Raw genomic sequence first — 15702 nt, 5'->3', positions numbered from 1 at the left:
ATATTTGTAAATATATGGAGTACCCATAAGTCATGGAAAGTTAAGACAGTATAGCAAAGACAAGGTCCCTGATATTCAGGCCCACAGCCTGGGTTAGGAAAGGTCATTGCTAGCACATCACTGTCATAAATGACTATTGTATTGGGTGGACACTTGGTATGAGACAGTCATTAACCAATGGCTACTCTATTCTTACTTCTGATCTCCTCTTAGCTTTTGTACATGTACTCCAGCCTCTACTGCATGTCTCATCCCTAGTTCCCTTGTTTTATTTTTCCTTTAAGTCTTTAGCTCGACCTTGGCATAGCATTCTCTTTATCTTTTCACATCGATGCAACACACAAGTATCACCCCTTTCTTTCCTTGTTCCTCCCTCCCTTCTTTCCCTCCTTCCTTTTTTCTTTCCTTCCTGTATCTCTCATTTATCCCCTTCTTCCTCATTCACAAGGTAACAGAATCATAAATTTAGCATTAAGCTGTCCCTCATAGTCCAGCTACTTCTTTTTTTTTTTTTTAACAATTGAGGAAATTAAGGCCCATGGAGATTAAACAATTTGCTTAAGGTCACAGAAATAGTAAGTTCCTTTCCTTCTTCCCCTTCTTCCTTCTTGCCTAAATATTGGTTACATAAAAATGATAGAAACAAAGTACATATTTTCTCAGAGAAGCTAAGATTTGAAACATTTATAACAGGGTGAATATGTGGAAAGTAGAGGGTCACCTTGTACATATGAGGGACAATTTACTTCCATCAACAAGCATATATTACCTACATAGAAAATTAAGCAATAAATGCTTATTGAATTGAACAATGAAAATCAATTTTGTATTCAGTGGGAACCCAAAGATAATATCCTTATTGAAAATTATAATCATAAATAGCCTCTAATTTAAGAATTATTAATTATAATGTATCTTCCAGATCTTTCACTTTTTTATTACACAATATTTTGTGTGTAATACAGGAAAAAGTACTGTAAAGTGCATTTCTTTGACATTATCAATTGAATCAGCATCAAAAAATCTTTTTACCTTGCTATGACAAATTTCATAAAGCTGTTCAGTGTTTTCCATTCCATTTCAATGGGAATTACTTAATTATGTTTTAGGCATCAGGTTTATATATAAGATTTGCTTTAAATGTATGCAACTCAGAGTTTAATTCTGATTTCAGGTAATACCAATACTTTCCCATATGCTATATAAAGATGCTAAAGTCTTAGTCATATGATAAGTTTTGCCTTTCAAAATTATTTGGGTTGCATTTGATGCCAAAGTTTGAATGTGACAGATCAAGAGATACTTTTTTTTTTTTTACCCTGGATAAACTATGAAATATTTTCTTATTCTGCAAGAAAAATTAAAATGACAATAAAAGCCCAATATCTCAGGCCTTGTACTAACTGTAGAGTGTCCTTCTCACCAAGGCAGGATTTCTAACATGTAGTTTTTTACTTGCTGCTAACTTAGAGCAGTTTCATTCATGTGACTTGCCCAACTGTGTCACTGAATGGTTTTGCTTTTCTCAAGAGAAATTTATTGGGGCAGCTAGGTGGCGCAGTGGATAGAGCACCGGCCCTGAAGTCAGGAAGACCTGAGTTCAAATCCAGCCTCAGACCAAACACTTGACATGTACTAGCTGTGTGACCTTGGGCAAGTCACTTAACCCCGATTGCCTCACTACAAAAAAAAAAGAAAGAAATTGAGAAGACATTATTGGGTTACCAAGGATCAGTTTAAAATTTAGAAACAGAAAATAATGCTTTTCCCCAATGTGTTTTTATCTTTGAAAGTGAAAATTATATATATACATATACACATATGTGTGTGTATATATATATACATACACACACATATGGATATATGGCTATACATATGTATGTATACATGCATATATTTACATAATGCTGTATATATGTACATATATACACAATATATACATATAAACATGTATAAAAATCCAAGGAATCCCTCATACCTCAGTTTTTTACCATATTATTGCTGAAATTTTTCTACCAGAAAATACTTTTGCAGATTGTTTATCAGTTTATTCTCATCACCATGAAGTAGATAAATGTTTACTATGGTAATTTTTAACTGACAGGAACAGAGCTTTCTCAAGGACACACTGCTCATTAGCATTAGAAAGGCTGAGTTTTGATTCTTCCAGCCAATATATTAACAATTTGCCTTCATGCATACATGAAATATAGACCAGATGGGAAACTAGCCTATTTCCTGGTTGAAATGCATCTTCTTCGACTACAAATTCCTGAGAGCAGTCACTTGTACCTCTGTCTTCTACGGGGACCTATACTGGCATGATAACTTAACAAGACATTGGCTATGTATTTTGAGAGGTTGGGCCAAGGTCAGTGGGTCTGGGAACCCACCAGTACAAGCCACCACAACCTCTTTAGGCTTTAGTGGAAACTATTCTAGGTTGCTGGGGCTGAAAACAAAACAAAACAAAAAAACCCTCATCACCTGGTGGTTGGCTTTCTGGAGATGAGCCTCTGTAACTATGAACAGGATCAGGGGAATGACAACAGCATGCCGAAACTTAACATTCTTTAGCCCAGTCTTCTGCAAGAGGGATCTTTTAACTGACATGAGATTATAAAGTCTGACACTGGAAATAGAACAACACTAAAGTATGATTTGATCATTTCATCAAAATATCATCATCTCAAAGTGTAGGGCTGTAAATGTGAACAGCTACCTGCTAGCTCTTTAATGTGAGGCATAATTTTTATTCCCTGTTTAACAAACCACCAGTTATGTTTAAACTTTTTTCCATTGAAAAAGTACAATCCTACTGTTTATTTTTTTGCATATAAAAGAAACTTAGCTTAATGAGAAAACTTAACTATGGACATGATATGAACAGATTGCCTTAAGTGTCTTAGCAGGTATTCTCTGTTTTTTACTCTTGGTATAGTAAGAATATTTAATATTACCATAACAATTTAAATGTTGTTTTGAATTATTGTAGCTATTATAGCTTTTCTGAATGGAGTTTATGTAATAGTCCTCTTCAAAGTACCATAATAATTCTGAAAGGAAATGATATTGGAGATTTCCTGCAGTAGGTTTTATAGCCTAGTCCTGAGAAAAAAGGTATATGATAGTTTCCAGCTTGAGGGGATTTGCTAGATAATGGTATCCCCTTATTTTGCCTTTGAGGGAGCCCAGAGCCATATCCAAGAGGCATCAGAGTAGTATTTTAGCAGTCAGTGTTCTGTTAAGCTAAAGTCCTAACTAAAATCCCACTTTTTTTTACAGGCAGCTTTTCCTGATACCCTTAATGTTAAGTGCTTTTCCCCCGCTGACTATTTCCAATTTATCCTTATGTCTCTTGTTTGTAGATATACTTGTATACATGTCATCTCCTCCATGAAACTGTGAGTAGCTTGACAGCAGAGGCTGCCTTTTGTTTTTCTTTGTATACCCAGTGCTTATCACAGTGCTTGGAACATAGTAGGTGCTTAATAAATCTTAATTGACTGCTGACTGACAGAATCAACCAAACAAAATTAATTTAAAGAAACAGACTTAACAAATTACTTATAACATAAACATTTAGGCCCTAAATTAAATGATATAGTTTGAGTGTAAATGAAAAGTGGTCAATCTGTACTCAATGTGGGTTTGAATCCCTGCATAACCTTGAGCAACCCCTTAATTTCTTTGGGCCTCAGTTCCTCATCTGCAAATGAAGGGGTTGGACTAGATGACGTATAGGATCCCTTCTTGGTCAATACCTGAGATTCTATGATGTCTTGAGTATTAATAGTTGCTGTATATTTTTGCCTGTTTATTTTACTCAGAGTGGGGAATCAAGGGACTTTTTTAAAAAAAAACATTTTTATACGCTAGCATGCAGGTAGGAGAAGGGAAAATTGGCTAAATTTATTTCTTGGGTCTTTTCACTTCTAAAAAACTCTTCTTATCCTCTTAGTATCTTATCCTCAGAAGTGCCATTACCATCTCTCCATTTCTGGAAATAAGCCAGGTCAAGCCAGCCCCCCCCCCAAAAATCAAAAAAGATGAGTAGTGTTTAAAGAGAAATTTATCCACAGATACTCACCTTACTATTTCTATATGCTTAGAAGATTTTCTCCCTTTAGCTCTACTATAAAGATTTCTTAAAAATTTCCTCCAAGAAAGCTTGGCTTATGATCTAATTTAAAAAATGTTTCAACGTTTTTAAGTGTTTTGCTTCCTCACAGTTTTTAAACTTTTCTTTTTCACCTCAGATTTCCAGTTGCTTATGAGACATCTCCATCTGGATGTTCCACTAACAGTAGAAACATACAGAGTCAAATATGCTCATTATTCTGCCTTTCCCAAATTAATGTATCTGCTCATCAGTGTTACTAACTCAAAGTCTTCTAAACTCTTAACAATTTAGTGATCTTTTATTCCTTTCCTTTTATAAAATCATAGCATCAGAGCATGTAAGAGTTGGAAGAGACTTCCCAAGTCAACCAAGTCAATCTCCTTATGTTAAAGACAAGGAAATTAAGAGTCTAACTGGCTTCTCCAAGGTCATACGGTAAGGTGTAGAAGTGAGATTCAATCATAAAGTCTTTGATTCCAAATCCAGAGATCTTTCCACAGTCCATACAGATTATTTTCATTTTCTAAATTTTCTGCATTGTTAGGAAACATTAGATTGAAATACTGTGATCTATTCTCCATGGTTGCCCCTTGAATCTACATGTATTCCAATTTAGATAAGCACTGGCTCTGAAGGGAGAAGACCTGGGTTCAGATCTTGCCTCAGATAACTATGACCTGTCTGACCTTGGATTAGGTACCCAAACTCTAGGGCCCTCAGTTTCATAACTCTATAAGATGGTTTTTGAGGTTTCTCCTTAGTCTAGATTTTGTATGATATTATGATTTTTTGAGGCAATATTTCCAACTGTTCCTCACTTTATGCTCTTCTACCATATTGTTTATTTCTTCAGTGAAACTAAAAAAAAAAACATTCTATTATATTCTCCATCTCAGTTATTTTCTTCATTATTTCCTCCCAATTTATTTTAAACTGTTATCTAAGTCTAGCTTCAGTTTCTTCTGTAGTGTTTTACTCTCTTCAAGTTCTTTTATTTAGTATGGTGATCTTGCTTACTAAACTAAATTCTTCCTTATTTTTAAGTGTTATTATCCATCTGTTTCTTTCTATTCTTCATTTCCAATCCAACCAACATTCTTGTCATCATTACATTATACCTTGATTATGTCAACAGCCTAATGACCATCGTCCCTGCAGTCTCTCACCACTGTAATCTATTCTACATACAATTGCCAGGAGAATATTTTTCAAATATAATTTTCACCATATTCCTTTCTTCTCATAGTAACGATCCTTGGTCAAATACAGATTGGACCAGAGCAAGGATTCTTAATATTTTTATATGTTTCATGAACCTCTAATGAAGACTAAGGACCCCTTATCAGAATAATGTTTTAAAATAAATAAAACAAAATGATTATAAAGAAAATTAATTTTAATCAAATTCAGTTATCAAAATATTTTAAAGCAAGTTCAAAAATCAATTCTGTGATTTTGTGTATCTAAAGATAGTTTCACTTACCTACATGTTTTCTAATTATTTCATGAACACAATTTTTATCTCTTCAACTAAATGTTCTATATTTCTACAGGGAAGAGACTTTGTTTTTTACTTTAATTATCTCTCACTCTCCTTCTCCTAGTGCCCACGAGCATGCTATTATGGTAGATGCTCAATAAATACTTGAATGAACAAATGAATGAATGTGTCAGAGCCAAGTCAATCTTTATTTTTACAATGAAGCTACCATCCTTTCTCTTTCATTTCCCCAAAATGTCACTGAGCCTGCCTTCTTGAAGTAGCAATCCTTTTACAATGTAAACTCACCAATTCTTACTGTCATCTCTATCACTATGTCCATGAGGTCTAGGCCCCAAGAAGGTCCACCAAAATTCTCAAACTTGGCTTTAGAACACAAAATCATCACATTTTAGGGAATGAAAGGAACTTAGAGGACTAGTCTTATTTTATAGATGAATAAATGAGATTCAAAGTGGTTAAGTGATTTTTTTCTCTCCACAGTTAGTAGCAGAATAAAGACCAAAACACAAGAGTCCTAGCTCCCAGTCCATTATTTCCCTAGACCATTCTACTTCCTTAATATTTATTTCCTGATTGAAGAAGAGAGTTGTTTTTTTTTCAATAGGCATTCATTGAGTATCAATGGAAGTTAAAAACATCAGTGAGGAGAAGAAGAAAGATGGTTAAATGTTGCTATTTTGCATGTCTTTCATCAGACATGGAGAGTTGGGAGGGGTTAGTGAAAAGGAGAAAGGAGGAAGGACTTCTTGCTTAGCTATTCAGTTTATAATAAATATTTAGGACTTAAAGTAAGACAGGGCTGAAACTAGAAGCATTGAGGGAAAATCATCTAGAAAAACTAGTAATGCATGTCTACTCCAATATTTGAGTCAACACTATTGTGTGTTTTAAAATTCAACTAGCTTAGCCTCCACAAAGAAGGCAGCTGGATTTGCCTGTTTAATTTTCCTATCCTTTTCAATGAAGTGCTGTAGTATCTGACTTGCCAATAGACCATATCAATTCTTGTTGGGCAAGAGGTGTGCCACATTGGCTCTACATCCACAGAACAAATTCCATTACAATCAGCCACAACATTAGGGCTTTATTGCTCACCCTGGAAGATCAATGCAAACAGTACAATATGAGATGACCAGGTAGTGCAGTTTTAAGAGCCCTAGGTATGAAGTCATAGGACCTCGGTTATAGATTCCCAACTCAGCTATTTAGTACTTATGTGACCTTGAGTTATGTCATTTAACCTCTCTAGATGACTGTTTCCTTGCCTACAAAATCAGGAGATTGGTCTAAATGGCTTCTCTTGGTCCCTTCCAATTCGCATTGTATGTTCTCATGAATCCATGATTGCCTCAGTGAGAGAGAAGAGTATGATACTTGTGGAATCCTATCATTTCACTTTGTGAACCACTAACAAGAATAGCCAACAAATATTTGAATAGAAAGATTTTCTGCTGTGATTACTTCCTTAACCAAAATGTTGTGGAGAAAATAAAGACACTAGGTTTCATATGCCACCATAGTAATTATTTCCTCCAGTATCTCTTTGTAATGAAATACAGTGCAGGGAAGTCCCCAAAGAGAAGACTGATCACTTATATGCAACTGAGATAATTCCTCCGTTATCAGGGGAAACAGAGGCACTTTGGGTGGAAGGCAATTACTTTTGTCCAATTTAATTTGACTAATTCCATTCTTTTTTTTAAATTTTTTAGGCATTTGGGGTTAAGTGACTTGCCTAGGATCACACAGTTTAATAGAATCAATACTTCACCTAAAGCAAAATATATGCTGTGTTTCATCCAAAGTTGAACAACTGCCTTAAACAATGCCTAAGAGCTGCTGACTCTAATATGGAGCCCCAGTGATTAGTAAGCAAGACAACTTTGTGTAATTATCAGCTCCATCTGAACTTTATTGGCAATAAGTGGTTACAAATGAATTGCATTTGGCCCAAGTAGAATACAGAGCAAAGCTGGGAATCTGCTGCTTATCTTTTGGAATTTGGGGGGATGCTTTGGCATCCAAAGGCAGAGCCACTGCCTCTGTAAGGTCGGTGAAGATATGAAGAACATGTTTGGGGGAAGCTAAGTCTCTGACTGCTAGTTAGGAAACCCTAAGTAGAAACTAGTAATCAATCAACAAATATTTGTTAAGCACCTACTCTACCTAGCAAGGCAATGTGCAAGGTGTTAAGGATACAAAATATATTTGAAACAGTCCCCTTCCCTCAAGGAGCTTGCATTCAAAGATGCATAGGAAAAGTAGCTTACATGGTGTAGCCTGTTATTTTTAAATAAAGCTATTTTTTTCTTTCTGACCTCAGCCATTAAGGTCAGATTTCTTTCCTTGTAAATTTGAAGGAGACGACCGATACTCTCATAGTGGCCTAACTAGTGAAAATATTTGAAGTTCTTTGAGAATTAAAAAAAATATGTATTTCCCTTCTACTGAGAGCAGGCAAGACCACTCTGTTCATCTCTTCCCCCACTTTCTTCTGATTGGGTTCCCCTGGCACTCCGGTTGTGAACTTCTGTAAGTCTGATAAGAGCAGTTAGTATGAGGAGTATTTAATTAAGTCCTGGAAGTAAATATAAGAATTAACCACTCTTCACACCTCTTCAAACATGACTTTCAAGTCTTAAATTGGCACCCTATTGAAGAGAACTATGTTAGAGACACTTCGGAGTTTGACACACATCAAAACCCTTTCTTTTCCTGCCCTGACATTTTGTTTTCCTAATTTTAGTGGGGAGTTGGGATTTCTCCCAAGTTCAGTGTATTGCCCAGTCTTATAAAGGATTCTCTCCCCACTGCCCCACTTTACTTGAGCAAAATTATCTTCAAAAGTAGAAATGTTCTAAAACTCTGAAAATACATGAACAACCAAGATGGCATCCAAGCTCTTGACTCAGAAGTTCTACTATTTTTACAAATTAGGCTATTCATGAAAATAGAATTCTTATCTGAGAGGTAAGAAGGTTCAACTAAATGACTTCCGATGAAACTTCTAACTCTAAAGATCTGAGTCTATATAAAGAAGCAAAAGCTTATTGCCCTGTGAAATGAATTTATTTGTATATTTTTGTAACAAAGACATAATTCCATGTCTGTTAAAATGGCACAGTTGTTGCTGTTCAAATTAGGTGAGATTTTGAATGACTGAAAAGATATGATCATCCATTTGCCACATTACATTAGCTTGCAGTACATTTTTTTTTCATTTACTTTCATGACATATAAGAGTATAGGACACTGGATGTGGAAAGAACCTTCAGAAGGAAAAAAATAATCCATAAACATAGCCACACATATCTTAAATTCCTAGAGAGTAGAAGTGAATTTCATATTTTTACAATGAGGCAAAAAACTCCATTATTTCCTAAATTTAACATTATGTCCTTGCAACTAGCTAAATTAAAAATGAAAAAAAAAGATATATAGTACTTATTTGTCCACTGTGACAGAAAGAAACAAGATATTACACTTATCTCTATTTAATTTGGCATTACAGAGGCTAAAATGTGTAATGGAAAGAAGGCTATGCAATCAATCCTACAAACATTTCTAATGTAATTTTAAATAAAAAACGTAACACTCAAGTGCATTCTTAATACCACTCTTTGCATACTTAAGAGTTAGTGTTCCATTAAGACAAGTAAAAAGACCATTTATTAACTTTAACTTTTAACAAATAAACCATGACTTTATAATACCATTGCTCGGTGATCAAAGCTCTCAACACAGGGGCAGAAGGATGAGAGTCCAAGTTGAAACTCTGTACCTAGGTTTATATTTGCATAATCAGCTTTGGAAAACTTCTAAAGTCAACTCTAGACATTCTTTCTCTTTCTTAACTTTCCACAAAAGGCAAGAAAAGGCCCAGATCTCAACCTTCATCTCCTAACTCCCCTGTACTAAGGGGTGAAAATCCTTGCAATATGGAGCAGCTCAAGTTCAGAGAAGTCAAACTATACATCTCATCCCTTTTAAAGAATTTATCTTTTTCCCAGCCCTGGCTGGCTTACAACTTCCAGGGGTGGGGAACCTGGGGCTCTAGGCCACTTGTGTCCTTTTAGGTCCTTGGGCACAGCCTTTTGACTGAGTCCAAGTTTTACAGAACAAATCCTTTTATGAAGAGGATTTGTTCTGTGAAGTTTGGATTTGGCCAAAGGGCCACACTTGCACTTGAGGACCTGGAGGGCCACATGTGGCTTTAAGGCCACAGCTTCCCCACCCTAGGAGCCTCTAGCTCTTTTGAGAGAGAAAGATTGCATATGAGTACTGAAAGAAAATCTTTACAAATGAATTAAGTGTAAACCTTTACAAATTCTTTTCTCAGCAAGTAAATTCATGATTACTGCATATGTCTGGATTGATTTCTTAAAGGTATTAAAGACTCCTGTTACTTTAAGTCTGGGACTCTAGTGGAGAGAAAAGGAGCAATTAATAATGAAAAATATCAGTTGGTTGGTTTTGTACCAAGAGTAATATTAACTGGGTCACCTGGAAAAAAATTCCTCTAAGTTCAACATCTCACAAACGAATCCATCCAAAGAGCTCAGGTGAGAATATACACACTCTTTACAATGTCTCAGGCTGGCAAAAGGAAAAACAAAAACAAAAACTGGGATGTCATGTAGTAAAATGTAGGGTTATTGTTCTCTACCTCCCTAACTTCAGTTTTAAAATATGTACATTATAGATCTCGGACAGCATGAATAAGCAAATGTGTATGGTTCCAAAACCGAATAGGAGAAAAGCTATATATACTCAGCTCCATCTTTTGGGCTTTAGTCATGTTTTGTTTTGTTTTTCTATTTCAAAAGCAGAACTATATGGAAACAAAATAAAACTTAGTTAGAATGTGAAGTGATCAGATATTTCAAAGAATATGGTAGGCACAGTGACAGAAATGTAGACACGAAATCCGTGTAACATACCTAATGACTTCAAGAACTCTGGTACTACATATCTCTGGTAATAGGGGTAACAGTAGCAGGGAAAATGTCCTTAGGCAGAGCAGAAACTGCTGCTTTGGGCATACATATATTTATAGGAGCAAAAATCCACATAAAAAAAGAAAAAGTTAAACATATTGGGAGTCTGACCCTCAAATATGCTTCTTAGGTTTGAAAAATACACATTTTCTCTGTTTCAAACATCCTGCCAAATTCTCAAAGAACAAACAAAGCCATCCTATTGCTAAATGACTTGTGTTGCACTGTGATCAGTGAAGCACTTTCTGTTAGAAACAGAAAAGTCTGGTCTTATAGAACCTTGCATTGGTTGGACTTTCTGGTGGTGTTGTCTGGAGTGGGTTGCAGACGATTTGCAGTCATTTCATTTACGCTCCCACTGATGCAGACTGGAGTCAGGAGAAGGTGGCACTGGACAGCAAGGAAAGAGGCAAGATGCGCCACAAGCGTGAGCCACCGGGCATATTGTGCTGATGGAAAATGAGCACCCCTGGAGGGGCACTAAAGCTGTCACCCACCCATCTCAGTTTAACAGCAGAAACTTCCCTGACACACTAGCTGATGATTCCTGGGGTGAGGGGTGCTTTAAGGCTTTTGGAAACCTTCTATTTGAGATGATGTGATGAGGCACTTGAAAACACAATGGAAAAGCAATGTTCAGATTTTCGCTAAGGCCAATGAGCAAAAAGGGGGAAAAAAATTACACGGCATATTTACTTCCAAAATCATATGTGAACAGTATCCAAAACAATGCTATCCAAGACAAAGCCTTTTGATATGCACATATTGTGCATTCATAAAGTTCCTGCTGAGAGAGCCTATAATCCAGTCCTTTCCTAAAGGTGTAGTAAGGGCGTATGATTTTGTAATAGGAGGCTCTCCTCTTACTTACAAACCACACACAGACACACACATATACATATACCACTGATTAGTTTAGTTCATCTATACTTTCCAATACAGGCAGCATGACATATGATGTCACAAGCCCTGGCACCTTCACCCATTATATCAAACTTCAGTACATTACAAGATGTCAAATACATTGAGCAAGTACTGAGAAAGGGCTGGGTTTGCAGTGATTCAGGTGTTGACTTCTAAGGTATTTCATGAGAGTGGGAATATTTCCTGAACAGTTGGAACGATTCTTAAATTATGACACCTACACATTGTGTGTGTTTTAAATTAATTCTTAACATTGCAAACACTTCCTTTACCTCTGTCCTGAATTCGGCAAGATCTACCAGGTTTTTTTTTAAAAGACCCAAATGGATAAAGGATGTTAAAATAGGTCTATGCCCTTCTCTTTCCTCTTGGGAATTCTAAGACACTGTCATACACACAATAACAACAACAACAACATTCCTCTTCTTTAGGTTTATTAGGTCAAATCCTTGCATGAATTGATCATCAAGCATTAGGAATATAATCTGCTATTGGCTTCTTGGTTTTATGATGCTGGTCATTAAGAACTATGATCCCATTTTAAATTTTTTTTTATATAATCAATAGTGACTCAGGCAGAATCTGATTTTACATGTATTTCAGAGATAAGCTTTACTTGATGCCAACACTGATTTCAAAAGACTCAGCATCTGGTAGCTGTCACAATATTTTACAAACATCATCCTGAGCCTTACAGACAGAAGGGAATATTGATTACTCACCATATCCAGGAATGCCTCCTAAAGGGGAAATTATTCACGTGCATCATGTTCGCAGGTCTTCTAACATTAGTATTTTACCCGCCTTAGACTTTCTCTGCTCTGTTTTTCATTGATGAATTCTAACTCTCCAGCTGGAGCTGCCACCATGGGTGATTATTGCAACAAGTACTGTCTTCACAAATACCCCCTCCCCGCTGAAAGCTAACCACAACTACAAGAAGCCTTCCAGGATTTGAAGCAAGATTTATCACAGGTCACTGCAGGTGTGTGTCCATCCATTTATGTTACAACAGCTCATCAACCCCCCTAAGAATCATCAGTACAATCCGTGAAATACTAAATGACAGAAAATATTGTCCTGGTTAAAAATCCAACCAATTCGAGTAAAAATTAAAGCATCTTCCTAGGAAGGACTCTGGAATGTGGGAAAAGGTTAGTCAAGAGGCAGTGGCTTGTTTTCTTGGTTAAAAGGGTATATAGGGGGAGATACAAAACTTCAGATCGCTTTGCCATGCTGTCCTTTAAGGAGCGGGATTGCTTTTTCTTCTTTCTCAGACACATATTCCTGTGTGGTCACTTGGATGCAGTGCTCTGTTCTCAGACGTATTAGACAAAGAACGGGGTCATAAGGATATTAAAAAATAAACCACGTATAACCAAAGCAAACTTCTCTTCAAAATTTCTGGTCATTGTGTTTTTTTTTTTTTTTCCTCTCTCTTTTTTTCCTCATCTGCAAAAGTAGTAGGAAGGCAGTGAGTAATTTGGGCTTCGCATGCCAGGATTGCCATTAGCTCCTATCAGGCTTTCTGAAGGGGCTTTCATGAGCAGATTCATTTCTGCTGCCTAACTCCATAATAAGGCTGTCTGCTCTCTTTAAGTAAAATGACTAAGGTATTGATCCTCTCACTGCAGACAGAGCCTCCTTTAATTTGCTGTTCCCCAGACCACGCGAGGGCTTTTCGTATTTTGCTTTGAAAGAAAACAAATCTCGCAGCTGTTAAGTCAGATGTTATCTGAGAATTTCGTCCCAGCTTTTTTTTTTTTTTTTGCCTCCTCTTTCCCCCCAATTCAGCTCCTCATTAGTTGTCATTTACTCCTGGGGCGCTGGCATCCTTCAGAAAGGTTCTTGAGCCCGAGCTGTAGAGACCTCTGGCATGCTTTTAAAACACAAAGGCAACAGGCTCCCAAAGGCTTGCAGAATTTCCAGTGGAGCCCCTTGAAATCCCCGGAGCCTTTGCTGACCCTGCCCTGGCGCTCTCTGGTTCAGCAGCGGCTCCCGGACACTTCTCGGTAACACTGGATTCCTCACACTCTGCAGCAGAATCATCAGCTCCAGGCTGCAGTGAATGCTGCCCGACAGGGGATGTGCTGGCGTCAAGGGGGCCCTCTAGGTGGGTTCTCCTGACACAGCAAAGCCTGCTGGGCTCAGTGGCTTGGCTCACAAGAGTCCGAAGAGGAGGAGGAGGAGAGAAAAGAGGAGAAGGAGGGGAGGAAAGGAGTGAAGGAAGGAGGAAGGGAGTGAGGGAAGGAGTGAAGGAGGGAGAGAGGGGAGGAGGGAGGGAAGGGTTAAAGAAACAGCTCCATTTGCAAGAAGGCTATTTCTTTCAGTAGGTAATTACAAGGCAAGGAGGGCTAAGCAGTAAAAATAAAACAAAAACCTGTAAATAACCTGGGGGGGGGGGAAGACACCTTGGACAAATATATATTGTTACCGTAAGAGGTGTTGTTTTTTCTCCCTCTTTTCCCTCCTCCTCCCCCAGAATAAAGGTGGGGTAGGAGTGAGGGTGGGGAAATGCCTAGACAGAATTTGAAAACGAAGTGCTTGAGTCAGGTATTCTTCATCCTTATAGGGTTTGCTTGGTGATGGGTGAGCCCTCAGCTGCAAATGACCACCCAGTGAATTTTTGGACAGGAAATCCTATGGAAGACAGTCCTGGGGGGAGCCAGTTATAACTTCAGTTACAATCTTCCATGCGGAAAAGCTGCCTGTTTGATTAGGGAGTGTGCTGACGGAGGAGTGTCTAGATAAAACACTGCAACCCATACTGTTTATATGGTGTATTTCCTTATTAAGGCTGCCCCTTTTGTTGTAAGACTCCTTTTCTACAATCCCCTGAATGAGCCCCATTACTGTGGATGCCATATTGGAGCAAGAATAAAATAGTAAACTATTTGAGGTTAATAGTGGGCTGACACTCTAGGGCTGTTTGAAATTAGTATGAGAAATGGACTTTCCAATAGTGAACACTAAATATTAATGTATCACTTTTAACCAAGGTGTTTAAAGGGCTGGCTGAAAAAAGTGCAGTTCGTTGCTTCAATTTCAAGGGAGCACTGAAAGCTTTGGATACACACCCCATGGGCTGCCTGAAGGGTCCCCTCAATGAGTGTCAGTCCGCAGGGAAAATAGAAAATAGTTCATCTTAATGCTAAGCAAAAAAAACCAAAAAACAAAAACAAAAGCCCAAAAACTCTCTATTGAATTAAATTAAGCTCAGAAGTTTTCAAAAGATACTTTTACTATAATCCACTCTTCTCAGGTGCCCAGTTTCTATACCTGGATACTACATCATATTTTTTTTAGTGAAAACTTGAAAATGATCATTCATTTTAATTCTCACATGGGAACCTTAATGGAAAGTCCTCCTCAGTGGTGATAATGGGAATAGCTGGGCATATAAGCACTTAATAAATGCTTATTTACCAGTTAATTGATCAAAAGCAAACTGGATATAAAGAGTCAGATAGGAGGGAACTACCTTAGCGGGACAACGGAAAACTGGTTTTCCAAGTCCATGAAACCTGTTATTCTTTACTATAGGTCATGGTGGGCCTGAAATGGTCTAATCAAGTATCATGAAACCATTCAAAAGCAAGCATATGATGAATAATAATAACAATAATTATATTTTTATAATTCGAATAAGACACATTCCATTTACATAGCACTTTTTTAAAAATCACTTTCACATTAATTATTCCACTGTAAGCACATAGGATCATTGTGAGGTAGGTAGGGGTAAGGTGACTATTTTACAAATTAGGAACCTGAATCACAGAATAGATAAATGACTTTCTCAAGGTCACATGGCTACTAGTTATCTTCAGAACAGGAAATAAACGCTAAGGTGTTTTCCTAGGGCTCTTTGATGATCATGATAATGATATGACAAAGAGGATAAGTATTTCCAAGTTGATGCCTAAGTCATTATAAAGGGTAGCAATGACTCCATCAAGATGGGGAGACTTCAGGTGATTGATAAGAAGAATAAATAACCTAAACTTCCCACTTTTAGGACCACATGCTCCTCACTGGATATGTGAAGACAAAGGCCTCACAAAGGTGGTAATCCTTGCTTCACTTATTCCATTTTCTCCTCATCCTGATTGTCCTTTACCTGCTGTGATCCTACTGATGTCTCATTTATGAGT

General features: G+C 37.2%; 1 protein-coding gene across 7 annotated transcripts in view; it reads right to left on the bottom strand.

The window, feature by feature from the left end:
- PDE4D (phosphodiesterase 4D) overlaps positions 1-15702 on the bottom strand; it is a 1859629-nt gene that overhangs the window by 657892 nt on the left and 1186035 nt on the right. Inside the window, exon 1 of one of the 7 annotated variants that reach the window (XM_027863639.1) lies at positions 12271-12962. The exons of the other annotated variants lie outside the window; for them this stretch is intronic. Within the exon in view, the coding sequence (XP_027719440.1) occupies positions 12271-12317 (47 nt within the window). The 5' untranslated portion in view covers positions 12318-12962. Of the gene's footprint in view, positions 1-12270; positions 12963-15702 lie in introns of those variants that run through there. 7 annotated transcript variants of the gene reach the window in all.

Source organism: Vombatus ursinus, unplaced genomic scaffold (assembly GCF_900497805.2).
Source record: "Vombatus ursinus unplaced genomic scaffold, bare-nosed wombat genome assembly UNPS02014772.1, whole genome shotgun sequence".
NCBI lineage: Eukaryota > Metazoa > Chordata > Mammalia > Diprotodontia > Vombatidae > Vombatus > Vombatus ursinus.
Note: the sequence above shows the minus strand (reverse complement) of the source record. Positions and strands in the feature narration are given on the sequence as shown.